This window comes from Tamandua tetradactyla, chromosome 2 (genome assembly GCF_023851605.1).
Source record: "Tamandua tetradactyla isolate mTamTet1 chromosome 2, mTamTet1.pri, whole genome shotgun sequence".
Lineage (NCBI taxonomy): Eukaryota > Metazoa > Chordata > Mammalia > Pilosa > Myrmecophagidae > Tamandua > Tamandua tetradactyla.
In genome coordinates this window covers 147,821,193-147,839,989 of record NC_135328.1, presented here as the reverse complement: position 1 = coordinate 147,839,989, position 18,797 = coordinate 147,821,193, and the positions used below count along the sequence as shown (strand labels likewise).

At 40.9% G+C, this 18,797-nt stretch overlaps 1 protein-coding gene across 5 annotated transcripts in view; it reads left to right on the top strand.

Moving 5' to 3' along the window:
• The window catches only part of NOX3 (NADPH oxidase 3), a 59,095-nt gene that overhangs the window by 23,973 nt on the left and 16,325 nt on the right, over positions 1-18,797 (top strand). For 4 of the 5 annotated variants that reach the window (XR_013165397.1, XR_013165379.1, XM_077136116.1 and 1 more), the window contains exons 8-10: positions 959-1,051; positions 2,817-3,070; positions 8,664-8,826. Coding sequence is in view for 2 of the 5 variants with exons in the window: in XM_077136116.1 (XP_076992231.1) it covers positions 959-1,051; positions 2,817-3,070; positions 8,664-8,826 (510 nt within the window). In the remaining 3 variants the exon portion in view is untranslated. The remainder of the gene's footprint in view (positions 1-958; positions 1,052-2,816; positions 3,071-8,663; positions 8,827-18,797) is intronic. The other variant, XR_013165391.1, reaches the window with a different exon arrangement.

Sequence of the window (18,797 nt, the reverse complement as noted above, 5' to 3'; positions counted from 1 at the left end):
AGTCCCTAATGTTTTGTAAAACAAATCTCAGGAATAACTTTAATGTCGGACAGAAAGAAGCTTGGTTATATGGAAAATGCTTGAGGTGGTCAGCCCAGTGTTCTAGAAGTAGCCTAGGCTGAGCGGTAAGCAAATCATGATCTTGGACAAGTCGTATGACTTTGCTGAGCCTCAGTTTCCTCGTCTATATGAATAAAGACTGTGCCATGTACCTCACAGTGTTGTTTGGCATCAGACCTGATAGAGGTTCTCAAAACTTTTAAATTCCCTTCCCTTCCGTTTTAGGTAAGGAAGATACCTTATATTGTTTACATCACCTGGCACAAAAAATAGTCTACTTGGTAAATTGATCTACTATATGCAGATTATTGTATAAATATTTAACATAGGTATCTGATTTATTATGAATGGCAGTTTTCTCTAGAAAGCTGAGACTTTTAATTTTGTTCCATAAAGCTGTATAACCTTATGTTTTCTTCTAGATCACATTGGGTGTGTGTTTATTTATACAGACCCTAAGTTGTACATTCTTAGTCCCCAAAAAATCACTATTCAGAATTTTTAAATTTAATTTCACAAGTCCTAAATTGATTCAGTAATGTAGTTTTGTAAGCCCTTGACTTTGGGAGCATTTATGGCCCTATCAAATGTAGCATAAACGTGAATCTGCTTTCTTATTTCTTTGCAAATTCAATTATTTCTAATTACATAAAGGCATCATTGATCAAGTAAGCATAAAACCAATACAGAAGAGTTTAATCTCTTAAACAAGCTTGTAGATTTCAGGGAATAATTGAATGTTATAGCATTTAATACAAAGGGACATCTCTGTCATTAACTGGCCCAAAGTTAAAGGAAAATGACTAAACCCCATCATGTTATATAATGATTTGGTCCAAATTGAAAATATTTGGATTCTATTTTCATTTCCTTTTCCTCTCTCTGCTGCTTTCTGCAGGCTTGGAAATGGATTTTAGGCCCTGTGGTCTTGTACTTGTGCGAAAGAATAATTAGGTTCTGGCGATTCCAGCAAGAAGTTGTCATTACCAAGGTATGTATGTAGCTTTATGTCTGAATAAAAGCCTGAGTGTAGATGAAAATTTTTTATTAGTCCAAGTTTTTAATTTGCCATTTTTATTGCAGAACAGTCTGTAATTTAGAGGCTCATCTTCTGTTCTAATAATTGCTTGTATCCTGAGCATCTTTTAGTGTGACTAATTTTACTGAAGGCAGGGACCAGGGCTCCAGAATGGCACACGGAATTCTGATAAAGGTTTATGGGATAGCACTGGAATTGCCTGTATTCCCCTTTACTTCAGTTTCTTTCTAGGGGGAAAAGAAGAAGCCAGGAGGAATGAATATATTTTAGATCAGTCGTTATAACTTGAGATATGATCACTTCCTTCTCCACCACATGAAGACATAGATTTTGCAAACGTACAATTAATATGCATGCATTTCCAAGCACCCACACTCACACCTAGGACTCCTGTACAGAAGGTGGGGGAATAGTAAGCCTCAGATTCAGAGAGGGCAGGGGGCCAGGCAGATTCAAAACAGAGAGAAAGAACATAGATGGAGCTTCACCTCTTGAGCGGACTGTTTCTTGGTAGCATTTTCCATTTTTGCTATCCATCCTCATGACTCTCCAATTGATTTTTTACCTCATGTTGGAGGAAGATCTGAGAGGATGGACCTTGGTATGTAGAAGACTGGACAGGTCATCCAAACTGATGCCACTTTGCTAATACAATTTTAACAGAATACTATATCTCCTTAACAGTTTTCATGAAAGCAAATGCAAAGGAATTGTTTCACATTTTGGTTTTAAGATGTTTCCATGTTGCTGCTTTTAAGTTAAGTACCGAAGAATGTCAGGCTGTTTCAAAAGCCAGGCTGTAAAACTTCTGGAAGCCTACTGGAGCTGTTACTAGGGAGACAACTTAATAGCAGAACTGGAACAAATAGCAGTTGGGAGAGAGAAAACATAGGACTAATGATTAAACGGCTGTGAAATTCTCTTCTGAATGGAAAAATACTGCCGCAGTCTCTAGATACAACTAGATTTTGTTGCCTTATACCCCTTGCCAAAAAGAAGACATGGGGGCATGGCAAGATTTTTCAGAAAACAAGTTGGGACTCTACAGAGGGAAATTAATTCTTTCACTAGAACAAGAGGCAAGTTATATAAAAGAATAAGACCTTTTTTGCACAATGCTGCTTTAATCTAAAACTCAGAACCTAGAAAAATTGCATGGGTCTTACCACGCTCTTTTCTAACTAAAACCAAACCAAACAAACAAAATATTTCACAGTGAGTCTGAAGGTTATCTTCTACTTGGCATGAAGAAATACCAGGGTTAATTAACAAGGGATTGAAAAAGATGGAGATCATTGAAAAAGGTGTCAAAATGCACCTAGATTTCGAGAACATGAAAATAACAGAAGACTATTTTAATAACTTTAAGCAGAATTGAATAGTAGAACATGTTAGCTCCTATTCTCTTGAATCCAGCTCAGTGCTATGAAAAGCCTGACCATTTAAGATAGGAACTTACACACTGAACACCATATTACATCCAGGTGCAGCTACCCAAATTTCAGATGTAGCACTTTGAAGCAGGTGAACTTCACTTTTGTTGGATGGGCAGACCTCAAGGTGATGGTGAATGTCATTGGAAGCTAAGGGCAAATGATGAATAGAAATTACACCTCAAAAGAAGATGATTTAAAATTTCAAACACCTTTGATGGAATGAAGGCCATTTTCTTATTATTTAACCTGAGATAAGAGGCAACTCTCTCGCTCTGACGTAGGTGGTGAGCCATCCTTCTGAGGTCCTTGAACTTCACATGAAAAAGCGCAATTTTAAAATGGCCCCGGGGCAGTATGTCTTCCTGCAGTGCCCATCCATATCCTCTCTGGAGTGGCACCCCTTCACCCTCACCTCTGCCCCTGAGGAGGACTCCTTCAGTGTGCACATCCGGGCAGCAGGAGACTGGACAAGAGCCTTATTGAAGGCCTGTGGAGCAGAGGGACAGACCCTCAGGGAACCCTGGAGCCTGCCAAGGTGGGAGCACACTTCATTTTTATTCATAAGATCGAATATATATAAAAGGGAGGTATTTCAATACATCAACATGCTATCAACTTCAGCAGTATTTGTCTTCTAGATTGTAAAGTTAAGTCTATTTTTAAACTTTGAGGCCCTATATAAAGAGAATAATTTAGTAGATTTCCAGTAGAAGCAAATATATCTCCTAAAAAAACAAAAGTGTTCAACTAAAGCGAGTCATGCTCTAGGGAGAAGGAACATTTTGCTATTCCAGATCCTGAAGCATCATCTGGTTAATTACATGCAGCCTGTAATTGTTAAGACAACTCTGTGAACATTTTGCTATCATAGTCTGAGGTTTTTAGACTATATTTGTAAAGTGTGAAAAGTTTGATCTTCATAAGGAGTCTTACTGGTCAGAATGAATCTGGCAGGTCCCATTCACTGGAGAAAGAGTTGACAAATCACCAAAGGAAGTTCATAAAATGACAAAATGCTTCAAAAGGCAGGAAAGTTGATTTCATTCATCCAGTTCTGTGTGTGTGTGTGTGTGTGTGTGTGTGTGCACCAAGTACTAAATAACCTCCACCATGTGCCAGAAATACAGAAATGATAAAACACTACCTCCATCCTCTAAGGCTTTAGGAAGTCTAATGGAGTTGTCCTGCAATCTTTACTAAAAGGAACATATGCAGAGGGTAAGGCTGAGAGGGAAGGCAGGGCACACATACCATCCTATCCTGCTAGCCTCCCACATGACAGATGTCCCTGGTGAATCACCCTTTGAGTAAACAATGGCTTCAAACCTTATGACCAACCGCATGGGTCAGTTCCTATTCTTACCATAGGATTATCCGAAAAGCACACTATACTCAGCTCAGGGCCCCAGAAAAACAAAGATACACACACAAGATGTGAGAAACATTTTGAAAGAATTTGATATTTTAGAAGAAGCGTCAGAAAATTTCCATTTCAGGAACTTGGTATCAGGAACTGCCAAGCAATGGCCACTAGCACAGAAGCCTGGTGGTAAACACTGTAAAGGCATGTGTAGGATGGAAATGGCTGAGGATGCTGTCTCTCTTCCTCTATCTCCAGTGCCTAAAACAGGGCCTGACCTGCGGGGTAAATGTCTGATGAAGGAATGAATGAATACCTGGACCCAGTAATGGATGCTTTGTTCATTGCATCCGAATATGTTTAAGGCACATAATCTAATCAACTTATTTTCCCCTTTCAATGGGATATTGAACCACACACATAGCATTGGGCTTGCTTATGTTGGTGAGGAGGAAGAGTCATATGTCTTCATGTCAGCACATGGGTGCTAAAGCTCACTGCGCTAATGAACCAAATGTAAGGTTCCTGTACTCAGACCAACCCCAAGTCAGATGCCAACATCTGCTGGACTGTTTTGTGAAGACCTTCTGTGTTTTTAGAATGGAAAGGAAGTCATGTAACAGAATTGTACACTTCAGAATACAGTGCAAATGCTTAAAGTCAGAAATACAAATAGATCATGCACACACACATACAAACTCAACACTCTGTCAGGCTGCTTCCCTGGTCCCTGCCCTCCGCTCGGCATTGCCAAGACCAATATCAACACCCTACTCACTAGCATAGTTTCTACTCTGTGTGAATACAGTTATCAGGTCTGTCAATCAACCTTTCTATTCACCAACCAGATAGTATTACAGCCAGTTCCCCATCAGAACCCAGGACCTGTCTCTCAATCATCCATAAGCTCTCTCTGCAGAGTACACCATTGGCTGTGGTCCCTCTGGACTCAGCTGCTCCAGCTCCTGCTCCAGCTCCTCCTGCTCCTGTTCCTGCTCCAGCTCCTCCTGCTCCTGCTCCTGATCCTGATCCAGCTCCTGCTCCACCTCCAGCTCCTGCTCCTGCTCCTGCTCCTGCTTCTGCTCCTGCTCCAGCTCCTGCTCCTGCTCCAGCTCCTGCTCCTGCTCCTGCTCCAGCTCCTGCTCCAGCTCCAGTTCCTGCTCCTGCTCCCGCTCCACCTGCAGCTCCTGCTCCTGCTCCTGCTCCTGCTGTTATTCCAGCTCAGCTCCACCTCCAGCTCGTGCTCTTACTCCTGCTCCTGCTCCTACTCCTGCTCCTGCTCCTGCTCCTGCTCCTGCTCCAGCTCAGCTCCAGCCTCTGCTCCTGCTCCTGCTCCTGCTCCTGCACTGCACTCAGCCCTCCCAGCCTTCTTCTTGTTTTTTTTATCTTGCACATAAAGCTTTCTTACTTGGAATGCTGGTCCCCAGATCTCTGCTGGCCAGGCTTCCTCACATCCTGCAGGTCTCTGCTCAGATGTCCCCCCTCTCAGTGAGGCCATTCCTTCCCACCCTACCTAAGCAACAACTCCAACCAATGCTTGGCTTTCTCCATTTCCTGTACCCCACTCATTTGTCCTGTAGTACTTATTGCCACCTGACACACTCAGTGTCTGCTTACTATTTTGTTGACTATCTGGCTTCTACACTAAACTCCATGAGAAAAAGGGATTTATCTGTTTGGTTCACTTAGCATCTCCAGTGCCCAACACTCTTAATAGGCTCACCATACATACTTATGGAATGAATAATAATGAATTGTTGTAAGCAGTACAGTATCCCTTAATTTGTTGAAATAGTTTGCCCTCTGTCTCTATATATATGCTTAGGCATACTTATTAGCAGGACAATGCAGAAAACTAGAACTTAGTTCAGTCCTCAAATAACATATGAAAAATCAGAATTCCATAGGACTTCCTTGGATAATTGTCAGTTCATTATTTTTTAAATTTTGAATTAAAATAAACATGTTGAGTAAAGCACCAGGCCTTTTGATTGATTGGACCCAGGAAGGATTTAATGCACCCCCAGGAATCCAGAGGGCAAGGAGTGACTAGAGAGTCCAGCAGGAGAAGCAAACATAGGCAGGGAGCAGAGAAATGTCGTCCCCTGAGCTCAGGGGAAAAGGATAAGATATAAGCTAAAAGCCCTTACCTTCTGAGATCAAGTGGAGGAATTTTCCAGAGCTGAGACCAGAGTTTTCAGTAGTTTAACCTGTTGAGGCTCCAGAGTCATACTGCCTGGGTTCAAAACCTAGCATAATTTAAATTAATGTGTAACCTTGGGGAAATCACTTAACACCTATCCTCTGTTTCCTCATCTTAAAATGAAGATGATAATAGTTCTAAGGCTATTGAGGGTTAACGTTGCAGCTCCTCTAAATCCCTTGGAATAACACAGAGTAAATGCATAACGAAAGTTAGCTACTATCATTATTAGCAAAGTAAGAAATTTTACATACCATAGAGACGATAGCACGAGGTCATTAAATAGGGGAACCTCTCAGATTGTGAACTGGTGGTCCTTAATTCAGAAGGACAAGATTGGAGGCTGATGGGGGTGGGTGAGGAGATGCTGCCGACTATAAAGCAATAGGAGCTAGCGTCATCATGTGGATGCCGGAAAAGTGAAGCATTTTCTAAGCTGGTTTTTAAGAAACCCTTCATCCAAATCAAGGAAGGATAGCTTAATTGGCTTGAAAAGCAAGAATTTTTATAAAGCAAGCCAGTCGAGGATTGTGAAAGGTATTGAGAAATGGAGGAATTTGGGTCCGAGACAGGGCAATTGGGATGTTGTGAAAGCTGAATTTTACTATTGAAAGGCCAAAAATGCAAGAAAGGAGGAAGGAATGCTGTGTTCCTCAAAGGGGGGTGAGTTAGTGAGAGACGGAAAACAGATGTCAGCAAGATATAAGGAAAAAAGTTCCGATAGTTAGAATTGCCCCTACATGGGACAAGATGCCCTGAAATTTAACATCAGAGTATCACTAGCGATCATGAATGTGGAAGGAAGGATTACTATTTTAGTGGAGAAGTGGTGCTTTAGCTTTTTCTACCACTATTTCCAACTCAGATTCTTAAGTACTTGGAAATTAGTTTTTTACATATTTGTATGGATTATATGACACATTTTTCTTTGGATTTAATTATATTTTTAAATCAGTATTAAATAAATCTTAAATACTACTAATTATAAAAACAATTAATAATAATATATCCTAATCCATGGGCAATTTGATTTTTTTCTCTCTCTCAATTCCCTTTATCTAATTATTTTAGATAATCTCTACCATGAGCTGAGATACTAACCCTTTCTGGTTAATAATCTTCTATTTTGATTCTTTCGTTTCCATGTATCAATATGTAATAGAGCCTTATTGACTAAGATTAACTTGAAGAGAGTTGATTTGAATTATTAAGAAGTCTGGCATATACAATATTTTTAAATCAACCCAATTGAAGTTCCATGAATGCATAGGAGTGGATATGAACAATTTAGAAACCTTAAAATTAGCATATCTTTGTTCATATGCAAATGAGTGCTTTTGTAACAGTTGAGGTTATTTAATATTTTCTGCTGACTAAAGCATTTTAAATGTTCCCTTTGCAATTTATTCAACAAATTGTTATTGAATAACTCCATGCTAGAGAATGTGCAAGGCGCTGGGGTACAGTGGTGAATTAAACTGAGACATGACTCTTAACCTCCATGAACCTTATCATCTAGTGATGCAGACAGACATAAATCAAATCACGCACATACACTCCTACACACAATTGTGAAATTGCAATTGTGATGAGGACCACAGAGGAGTATATGGTGCTATAAATTATATAAAAGAACACCAAACCTAGGCTAAAGATCCAAAAAGACATCCCCAAGGAAATAATGATTGGATAAGACTTAACAGAAGGGTATCTATTAACCAAGCAAGGGGAGACAGAAGAAATTTGGGGAGAATGTACCAAGTAAAAAAAAGTATCATATGCAAAGGCCCTGTGGCAGAAGGGGATCTGGAGATAACGTGTTTTAGGAAATGAAAGTGAAATCAGTTTGGTGAACTAACTGGTGACGAGAGATGGAAAATAATCCAGGGGCCGATCCCTGCAGGACCTAGTTAGGGGAAACTGTATTTATTCAATGAATATACTTTATCCTTATAAAGAAAAACTTGCTAAGCAAAGATAAAATCTCTGTGCAGCCTACACCTGGCCTAATTACCACCGACTTTGAGTTAGCATGATTTAAGTAATGTGCTTTAGAAATTCTACATAACTGACAAATTGCTTCAAAATCATATTTATTCCAAGTGACTAGCTCCCACTGGATTAGAATTACAAAAGTGTACTAACCTGTGTGGCCAAATGAATGAAAATAATGGATAATTCCATCAGAAAAGGAAAATAAGTCCTCTAAACCACCTTGCTGCTTCTGCTTTTTACCCCTTATGGTAGCTGAATTTTAAAAATGACCTTTTCCCACAGTTTCATGATGCTTGGAACCAAAGCAATCATCTAAGAAGGTTAGAAAGAGCCAGTATCTGTCCTTCTACAAATGGCAGCTGAGCCAGGAATGTCTGATTGTCGACCACAAGACCAGACCTGATAGCCTTATGCTAAGCCCAGCTTTGCAAATTAGGACATCTTCAGCAGAGTCTCCTTCTCTGCATGCAATTGCAGTACACATCCTCTAGAAAGCACTGGCCTGGATTGGCTTTGTTTCTAAGATCAGAGAGTTCTGAAATGCCCACAGATTCTGCCCTGTGATTTTAGGCTGGCGGTGGACGGGCCATTTGGAGCTGCTCTTACAGACGTGTTTCACTACCCCGTGAGCGTGTGCATTGCCGCAGGGATCGGAGTCACCCCCTTTGCTGCACTGTTGAAATCCATATGGTACAAATGCTGCAAGCCACAAGCTGAGCTGGAGCTGGGCAAGGTTTGGAAAAATCATTAGTTCACCCCTCCATGGATAGAAAGACTCAATGTCCTTATGTCTATCCTCGGCCAATTCTTAGGGAGGGAAGAATTAATTAACTATGAGGGATAAACTCAAGGATCCTTAACTATGCTTATGTTCTTAAAAATCTCTATTCAGTATTACATTTATGAGAAGGGTTATGTCTAATCTTGTTAAAGATGACAAGACATAAATTTTATTGCTTCATTGCCATTACAGGACATGTAATTGCTCATCTCAGTAAAATATGGCCACGCTGCAAATGGCTGTGTGCCTGGGCTGCAGTTAGTGATATTAGCAGCCAGCATTTTCCTTAGTCTCTTCATCTTAATAATATGGTTGCAAGCATGCAATTCAATATCTTCCTCTCATGAGCACAGGGTCTTAGCAAGAAGCCAAAATGCCACAATTATAATTCACTGGCCTGCTTACATTGGCATTGCCTTCGGCTCCAGTTCTCCCTTCTATCATTTTGTCTGTGCTCTCTGACTAGATGCCTTCATGATTCCATTCCTTCATTTGTCCTAGCTATAGACTCTATCCCTGTTTGGTTTTTTTTTTGTTTTTTTTTTTTTTTTTACATGGACAGGCACCGGGATCAAACCCGGGTCCTCAGGCATGGCAGGCAAGCGTTCTTGCCTGCTGAGCCACTGTGGCCCGCCCTCTATCCCTGTTCTTTGGTCCTCTTAGTACCACAGCAAAGAGAGCAGCAGGAGAAAGGGGACGGTGCCAGCATCTGAGAGGTGTGGACCCAGAGGCACATGGGAAGTTAGGTGGGGCCTGAGGCCCCTGTCCCGGATCCACCATCTTTCCTCTGGGGGACACATTGGGCTGCAGCTTCCTTATCTATCAGAGAGAGATGCTTGATCAGGCCAGCATATCCCAATGTGTATTCTATGGAACGTGAGTCATAGGATAAGACCCACTAAAGAGAATTCTGTGGTCAAACAGACTTAAGAAATGCTGTTACATTATACCAGTCTTGAAGATTGATAATATCCGTTAACCTGTTAAATAAGTCCTGTAGAAAAGAGCCTCAGTGAGCTCACCTACCACTCCCAAGCTTATTTAGCTATGGGACCTTTCTTCATGTAATTCCGACTAGCAGCACAAAAAGTAGTTTTCTGTGAAACACATGGGGCAAGCTTGGACTGGATGATCTCTAAAGCGGGGACTTTCTCAACTGGGAAATACGAACAAAAATAGCTATCATTTCATGAGTTCCCAAGTGACAGGTGTTCGCATGACACACATTTTCTCATTTTCACGACAACCTTTTAAGTTCGATAATACAAGGCCTACTTTCCAGATAGGGGAATCTAAGGCTAGGAAGGATTGAAGTTATTTTCCCAAGAATACACAGGTAGTCAAGGCAGACTCAGGATTCAAACACACATCCATCTGGCTCTGACCATGATGACACCAGTACACGGTAGACATGATTCCCAGCAGACTCCTGCAACCCTGGTATGATATTGTGGGAAGACTGTGAGATTACTGCTTGGAGAATCTGCCCTCCCTAGAAGCACTGCCATTGAGCATCTCATCAATGCCCTGACCTTGGGCCAAATGCAATAAGGAGTTCAAATACCAAGTACGACAAATAAATAATGTGACCATATCACTGTGTAAATTTGCATAAAATAATATAAATATTAATTATATCTGCCAAGGAATATAAATACTACTATTACACTACTGCTTCTAATAGCTTGGATTGATAAAGCACAGACTTTCTCTCAGGCAGGAAGTGAGGTGTTTTATATGTACTGTGGCACGTCACCTACTTTCATACCTACTCTTACTCTCCTCCTACAATTGAGGAAACTGAAACTAGATCAGACAACTAAGAAGTAATGGTAAAGCCAGTTCATGCAATTGTCACGATAACCCTTTTAGGTAAGTAATATCCTCAATCTCCCAACGAGAAACCTGAAGCACAAACAGCTAGTAAATATCCGAAGTAGAATCTGAATTCAGGCCCTTCTGGAGCCAAAGCCCCTTTTCTTTCCTCTATACCACAATTTATTTAACAAAACAAGCACACCACTGCTGTTTTGTACAGGGAGGACCCACAGTGATGGTTTGTGACTGTTTTTTATGGTTACTCAGTCTTCCTAAGCTCCCCCTTTCCTTTTGCCGTCCATGAAGCAAAACCCATCTGCAGAGTTGTCTCATCACTTCATGGTTTCCATTATGCTAATGACCACATCGTGGTTCCCTTGAAGACAGTGATGGGACTGTGTCTCCTGTCACTTATTCACTCAATGAATATTTACTCAGCACTTACTATGGGTCCACCTCTCATACTGATAGGGAAAGTCTTTCACACACTAAACTCTCACTTCTCTCAACCCCCCAACACCTCTGCTTTCCTCCTTTTATGTCTTGCATCTTTCTTCCTATATTAGAATTCTCAAAATATCTTATTCCCTTGACAGACCATGAGTTTCTTGAGCGTGACTTCACTAGATGTCTTCACAATGCTTTGTAGAAACATGCAGGTACCCTACAAATCCAGAATACATCAGCAAGTGAATGAATGTCTATATGCCCGAAAGAATGAACAAATGGCTTCTGCACTGTTTTCCATAAAATTTAAAGTTACTAAGATTAATTCAACTTTGTTTTTATTCAACCCCAAAGCCTGTTTGTTCAGTAACTTTAGAATTAAAATAATAAAATCCAATAATTTTACTATAAACATGTAAGGAAAATTCTTATAAGAATCCACAAAATCCTTAAGAAAAATCCATACAAGAACCTACACAATCTTATTACTGCCTTCTTTCTCACCTGCCTACCGTTTGCTATTGCTGGGCCCTGTCTGTGGAGTTTCTCAGGCTGTATCAGGAAAAGGGCTAAACAGTGACCACAAAATTATTTTTTTTTAAAAGGGGACAGGGTTTCTTTCTAAGAAAATCAGAAACCAGAGACAGGAAAATACAATAAAACATGCTTTCATGGTTTATAAAAATCTGGACAGTACTCAGCTGAAAATAAATGTAGACACACTAGTGTGTGGGAGAAAGGTAGCTAAAAGTATAGAATCCTAGAATAACTTGGAGAGGCCTCATCTCCTAACATTGTGCCTGACAATAAAAACCAGTATCTGTACTTAGGGTGGTAATCATTTGTCCATAGTTCCCCAGCTGCTCAGCTACTGAGTCAGGACTGGAGTGTATGTTTCTGATTTCCACTTCAAAGCTCTTTCAAGAAAATGAGTTTCTTACACTATTCAAAGTTTAAACTGAAAATTTCATTTAAAAACCCAATTCCTTTGAATCTACTACCTGTAGAGAAAAAAAGTTGAGGAAGGTTCTCTGTTTTAAACAACTTTGTGTTTGTTTGAGTACGGCGATCATTAGGCTTATATAACTAATATTTGTCAGGACCGCCTACGTGCTTTCGAGATAAATGCCTCCCCTTCCACTAAGCTGTCAGCATCTGTGTAATTTTTAAAGTGCAGCAGAGCAAAGCAGTACATATTTATCTAACACAGTCTTCACAATTATAGATCTGGGGTACAGTGTTCAGCTTGTTCTCTTCCGTAGCTAGGAAGGGAAGGAAACAGCACAGGGGTTCAGGGTTAGAATTTTAAGCTGCAATTAGGTGTGATTTTCACCTCCGTGTGTAAAACGGAGATTGGCATAAAGGCAGAAATGTTTACTTAGAAACTCAGGTTGCAAGACTAGTAAAACATTGGCACCAAAGTCTTCTAGGTTGCTACTGTTGCAAACTTTATCTTCCTCATCCTTCTCTTCTGTCGTTCTGGTCTGGAAGTCATCAAAGTAAAATGCAGAATAACCGACAAGACTCCTGTCACTTCCTAAGGGCTAAGTGTAGTGCTTTCTATTTGAAGCTGGCATTTTAAAATTTCTTTCTTTCCTTTTTTTTTTTTTTTTTTTAATATTGGGGTGGGGGAAGGGAGGAAAATAGTTAGGAGGCAACTTCCCAAGAAAGCAATAACAATAAGTATGGTGGTGGCTTGCTGTGAAGAGAATGGGAAAAATTGTAAGTTATTAGAGGGATATTTTCAACACAGCAGTGAGAGCCAAACTTCACTTAGCTGACAGCAGAGGAGGACGTGGTGTTCCTTTGGGACAAGGGAAGGCGGTGTGGGTGGTAGAGAGGTTTCTGGTGAAGCCTTATGGAAGAAGTGCTGAGAAGCATAAATGCCCCACCACGATAAAAGTACGCCAACTCCTGCTTAACGTGTGTGATTAATTCTACATCACACTCAATTTGTGAACAGTGTGCTTGAAAAAAAATTAGGATGGTTTGCTTGTGCAGACTGTCAAAATGATGAATGAAATAGGTGTGTGTGAATGGGGAGGGAGGGGGGAGATTGCTGACATAAATATATTGGCTTATACATTTTAGTTCTTCCTAATATCAACAGCCATGTAGACAGAACGGTGAGAACTGCCAACTGGAAGATGTGGTTCATTTTCTTAATTGCGTATGTAGTCTTCAGACCACAATAAAACAGATGATAGAAAAACAGAGATAATCTAATTTCTCCATAAATTGTCTTCCTTCATCAGTTCAATAATATGTAACTGTGATAATGGGTATTTACGGTGTGTCCCATGCAAAATGGCCTTTGGGTTCTTAACCTAATACGATAAACAGATAATTCAAATCAAAAGACAGCATGGGCCAGTGGGAACAAGGGAAAGAGGCCAAGAAGACAAAAATCCATACTCTACTTAAATATATTAATAAAGAAAAGGAGAACCTGATCTCTTTTCTAATGAATGAAAAATGCATTTAATTTAATCTGTTTAGTTTGAGAAACTATTGACTTTCACTTTCCCTCACACTGGAGCTCTGACTACTCCTGGAATTGATCATCTGTATTACCACCAGGAGAGCCGTGATAAATGGAGACGAGGAGCATAAGATCATGTGCGTCTCTGCAGAGGATGCGTGTGCATTTAATCTCTCCTTAGGCGACCTCAAGATGCTTCAACACCCCATTAGACTTCACCACTGCCCTATGGGGTGATGGCCAGTATGACTATTTTTTAATACCTTTGTTTGTTAGCCATATAGGCCAAATGTGACTACAGCCTCACTGTACTAGATTCAAATACATAAAGCAGTCAAATACCTCCCTTCCTCACCTCCCTCCCCGACTCCAGCCACCTCTGCCCTTAGTCCCACAGAGCTCGCCATTAAATGGTTGAGGGTGTCTTATTTCATTCTTTATTAATGTATTACAATACACAATCACCTATACACATATGGAGGGGCATATTTTTACATAAATATATATATGTATGTGTGTGTATCTAGATAGAGATTGACAGATGATCGAAATACATAGAAAGAGACCTGCAAGTCGTTTTTTTGTTTGTTTGTTTTTCGTTAGAACAAAATGTCTTGACTTGGAGCATTTTCAAAGTCAATACATAATGACCTACTTCATTTATTTAGTGCCTTCAGAGTATTCCATAGGATGAATCTCCAAACATTTATTTAATCATTCTACTACTAATGAATGTTTCAGTTGTCCAACAAAGATAATTAACTACAATCAGAAGAAAAAAAAAGAGGCACAAAAAGGCCAGTTCTGGGTCACAGAGCAAAGAAACAGCATAGTCCTGAAAGAGTTAAAATTAAGGACAGTGTTTTTAAGAAAAGTCTTAATGACTAAGAATTCTTGACAAAGGCTACTCTCCCTCTTATGATGATTAACTGAAAACACAATTCTATAATGTTATCTCTCTAAAAAGAGCCCCAACTGAGAATGAAAGCCACACTAAGGAGGCTTCTCAGTAAGAAGAAACTTTTGTTCAAAGAATTTGTTGCTACTGTATTCATCCAGGATTACTTTTACAACAACAATAGTAACAAAACAAAAACCAGGACATGAATAGTTACCATTGATTAAGAAAGTAACAATAAGATATAAAAATTCGTCTCAGGCTTTGTCTCTTCAGAGAAAAGTTCTCTTTTAAATAATATTAGCAATCCCCTCCATGGGAAGTCTCTGTCACCTTGCTTGTTTGGGTGATGCTTCTCAAAACGTCCATAGCTCTATCATTTCTTCTGTCCAGTATGGAGAGCAGAGATGCACTGCCCAGAAAGAGAGACAAGTTCTCAGCCACGCTCCTGGTCCTCTCCTGAGTAAAAGAGTGTTAGGAAAAACAGCACCCTAGCACCCATAAACTACTTCTGTGTAGGTGAGGTACCCCATGGAGCCGTGGGGTACTCTTGGCTAAGAAAGAATTCCTCTTCATGAAGTACTGCTTTATGGTCAAAGCTGAGGGCTCACTATCTCAGTGGTTCAGGAGAGACCACCATATCGTCAAATATCTGAGTGTAACTTAACTTATTACACTCTTCTGTAAGCTCCTCCAAAGGGCATTGATGATAAATACAGTAACAGCTAACATCTCATGAGCACTTAAAATGTTTGTGAGATATTGTGCTAAATGCTGCAGTAAACCATATCCTTTTCACACTCACAAAAACCCAGTGGGCTGTTGTTGTGTGTTTATTGTCATTTTACAGGTGTGGCCATCTAGGCACACGTTAAATAACTTACTCCAAGATACCCATCTACCCCAGTCGTAAAGGATAGAGCCAGGATCACTGGCAGGCAGTAAGACTCACAAGCTCACCATGTTTAATTACAATGCCACATCACACTCTGAAATCCACGTCCCCATGTACAGTGTCTTTCTTTGGAGGTATTCTGTGCCATATACGAATGAATAGATAGATAAACTTTTTTTCCCACTTCATCCTCATGAAATTGATCTTGGATCTCAAGAAATACAGTTTGTATTTGTGCTGAGTCCTGTGCCTATGTTTGTGAATGCCTCTTCAAACTGTGGCTGGGCTATAGACACAGAATATCCTGAGGGCACCCAGCATCTGATCAGGAAGGGCAAACTCTGGTGGCATGGTAGATTGGTAGCTCCTATTTTATTTTCTAAAATTGTTTATCAAAAAATAACAGAGATTTGTTTCCTACTGGTGCTTGGTATTTTGACCTGGTCCGTGAACGTTACCACACAATTTTTAAAGGAAAGCCCAGGCTGAAGGGGATCTGAAAAGTAGAGGGGCATGCACAGAGAGTGCTATGGCACAGAGAGTGCCATAGTGGAGATATGACCTGAAAAAGAAATAATTTAATTACTATGGGTGCTGGTTTGAAAGTGTTGTGTACCCCAGTAAAGTCATATCCTTTGATCCTGATTCAATATTGTAGCTGGAAGCCCTTTTGATTGGATTATCTCTGTGGAGGTGTGGCATGTCAATTATGAGTGTGGCCTTTTGATTAGATAGAGATGAGAGATGTGACTTTACCCATTCAAGGTGGGTCTTGATTAGTTGACTAGTTCCCCTTTAAAAGGGGAACATTTTGGAAAAAGCTCAGAGTAGATGCTGACAGAGACAAATGTTTGGAGATGCTTGAAGTGCCAACAGCAAGAGCAGATACCTAGACACGGGCAGAGCCAGCACACACTGCCTAATGTCTTCCCATGGATCCTAAGCAAGCCACAACCCAGAATTCTGTCCTGGAGGAGCTTAGTGAAGGCCCACAGATGCTTAGAGAGGAGACCATGGGAAACAGAGACAGAAAGCAATGGAGCCCAAGAGCAAGGGACCAGCAGACACAAGTAACTTGCCTTCCCAGCTAACAGAGGTAATCCAGACAACATCAGCCTTTCTTGAGTGAAGATAACCTCTTATTGGTGCCTCAATTTGGACATTTTCAGGGCCTTAGAACTGTAAACTTGTAACTTGTTAAATGCCCTTTATAAAAGCCATTTCAATTCTAGCATTTTGCCTTCTGGCAGCTTAAAAAAACCAATACACTATGAAAGTTCAGAACATTTGTTATTCTAATAAATAACAGAAAGGTGACTTTCTGTTTATTAAAAACTTTCAAAGTAATCTTAAGTATTGGGGGGGGGGGGTCTCTGGTATCTGACACCATACACAGGTCACTGATTAGTGGGGTTTTCCCTCAGAAGGGAAACACAGAGCACAGAACGGTAGCCTCTGGCTTGAGACACTTGCTGAGGTCCACCCTACTGAATGAAATGCAGAGATAGAAATCCTTTCACTGCAGGTGCCCCCCACCATTAGAGAGATGAAAAGGAGTCAAAGTAAATACCCTTTTATTCTGTTCAGTCTCCTATTTTCTTTCCCTGCCTGAAGCGCTTCTGCTGAGCCTATTCATTTTCCATCCATTGCCACTTGCACTGAAGAATCTCAGTGTCACCTCTAAGTCAATTATGGAGGAAAAGACACAGAAAGCCATTACAGGGAAGAAAAAAGAGTGAAAAGTTCAGCAAACCCTAGGAACATTGATGCACAGATATGGCACAAGATAGCAAGGACTAAAATAATTCCTTTTTGAAAGGAAAAAGGTTAGAGTATGGAGAGAGCTGAGATATGGGTGTTTTTCAGGTAAAGATGATTGGGACTGGATTTGAAATTGGAAAGGTTTTGTTTTTGTTTTTAAAAAGCTAATGTTTTGGCTTATTATTCATATATAAATGTATCTTAAGCAAGTTCCCTACAGGGAAGAAAATAATAGAAAATAAATCAAATGTTGTCCATTCTATGTCAAATCCCACCATCAATGTTCTTAGATTAAACGGACTACCTACCAGGAACAGGAGAACAGGATGGTGTGTAAATGGACAGTGCATTAAATTCTGTATGTTTTCTATTTGCACCAGGAGCACAGCAAGTTAAAGTGAGAGCTAAGGTTTTCAAATAACTTTAGACACTACACAAACTAGAAAGAAAAAGAAGGCAGTATTTATTACCAACACAGGAAGAAAAATCAGTCTCCTAACTAACTGGTGTCAATTCAGCCACGCTTGAGTTCCATTCCCCTATGTCTCCTGCTATTTGCAACACAGCAGCAAGAGTGACCCTTCTGAAACTGGCCCCAGCATCTTCCCGGCTCACTCAGAGTAAATGTCAACACCCCCCTGATGTCTCCCAAAGCTCTTCAACACCCGCATTTCCCCAGCCTTCGCCTCCAGCGTCATGCCCTGCTGCTCTCCCGCTCGTTCACTGGACTCCAGTCACATGGACCTCACGGTTCTTCCTTGAGAAGTCCCCCTCAGGGCCTTTGGATCTCTTGCTCCTTCCATCTGTAGAGCTCTCCCCTTGACCATTGACTCTCTCATCCCCTTCAGGTCTTTTCTCACATTTCCCCTGCCCGGTGAGTCCTTCCTGGGCCATTTTACTTAATATCTCAGTCCATCCCAGCCTGCCTTGTTTTCCTCCATAGCACTTAACCACCATCTGACATATTTTATATTTTATGTATTTATTCTCTTTCTTCTCCCTGTAAAATGTTAACTCCATGAGACAGGGAGTGTTGCATCTTTTGTTCATTATTACAGCTCCCGAGCCTAGAACAGTACTGGTCATAGAGTAGGATGGCATACATTTTGCTGAACTAATGAATGGATGGATGAGATGCCTATAGTTCCTGAGGTGATTCATGGGGCTCTTCACAAGAGGGAATCGCTGGCTCAGTTTTACATCACAGGTCTGCAGCCTGGGGATGCTGTGGGTACCAGTACCTCTAGGGTGTGAACTGGTGACCTCCAGAGTGTGGACTGCTGACCTCCAGGATGTGAACTGATAAATTCCAGGATATGGACTGCTGACCTCCAGGGTATAGACTAGTGACCTCCAGGGTGTGGGCTGGTGACCTCCAGGGTGTGGGCTGGTGACCTCCAGGGTATAGACTAGTGACCTCCAGGGTGTGGGCTGGTGACCTCCAGGGTGTGAACTGATAACTTCTAGGATGTGGACTGCTGACCTCCAGGGTATAGACTGGTGACCTCCAGGGTGTGGACTGGTGACCCCAGGGTATGGACTGGTGACCTCCAGGAAAGCATGAGGGTCAGGAAGAGAGAGAGAGAGGTTCTCCTTTTGGCAGAGTCATCACTGTAGTCAGG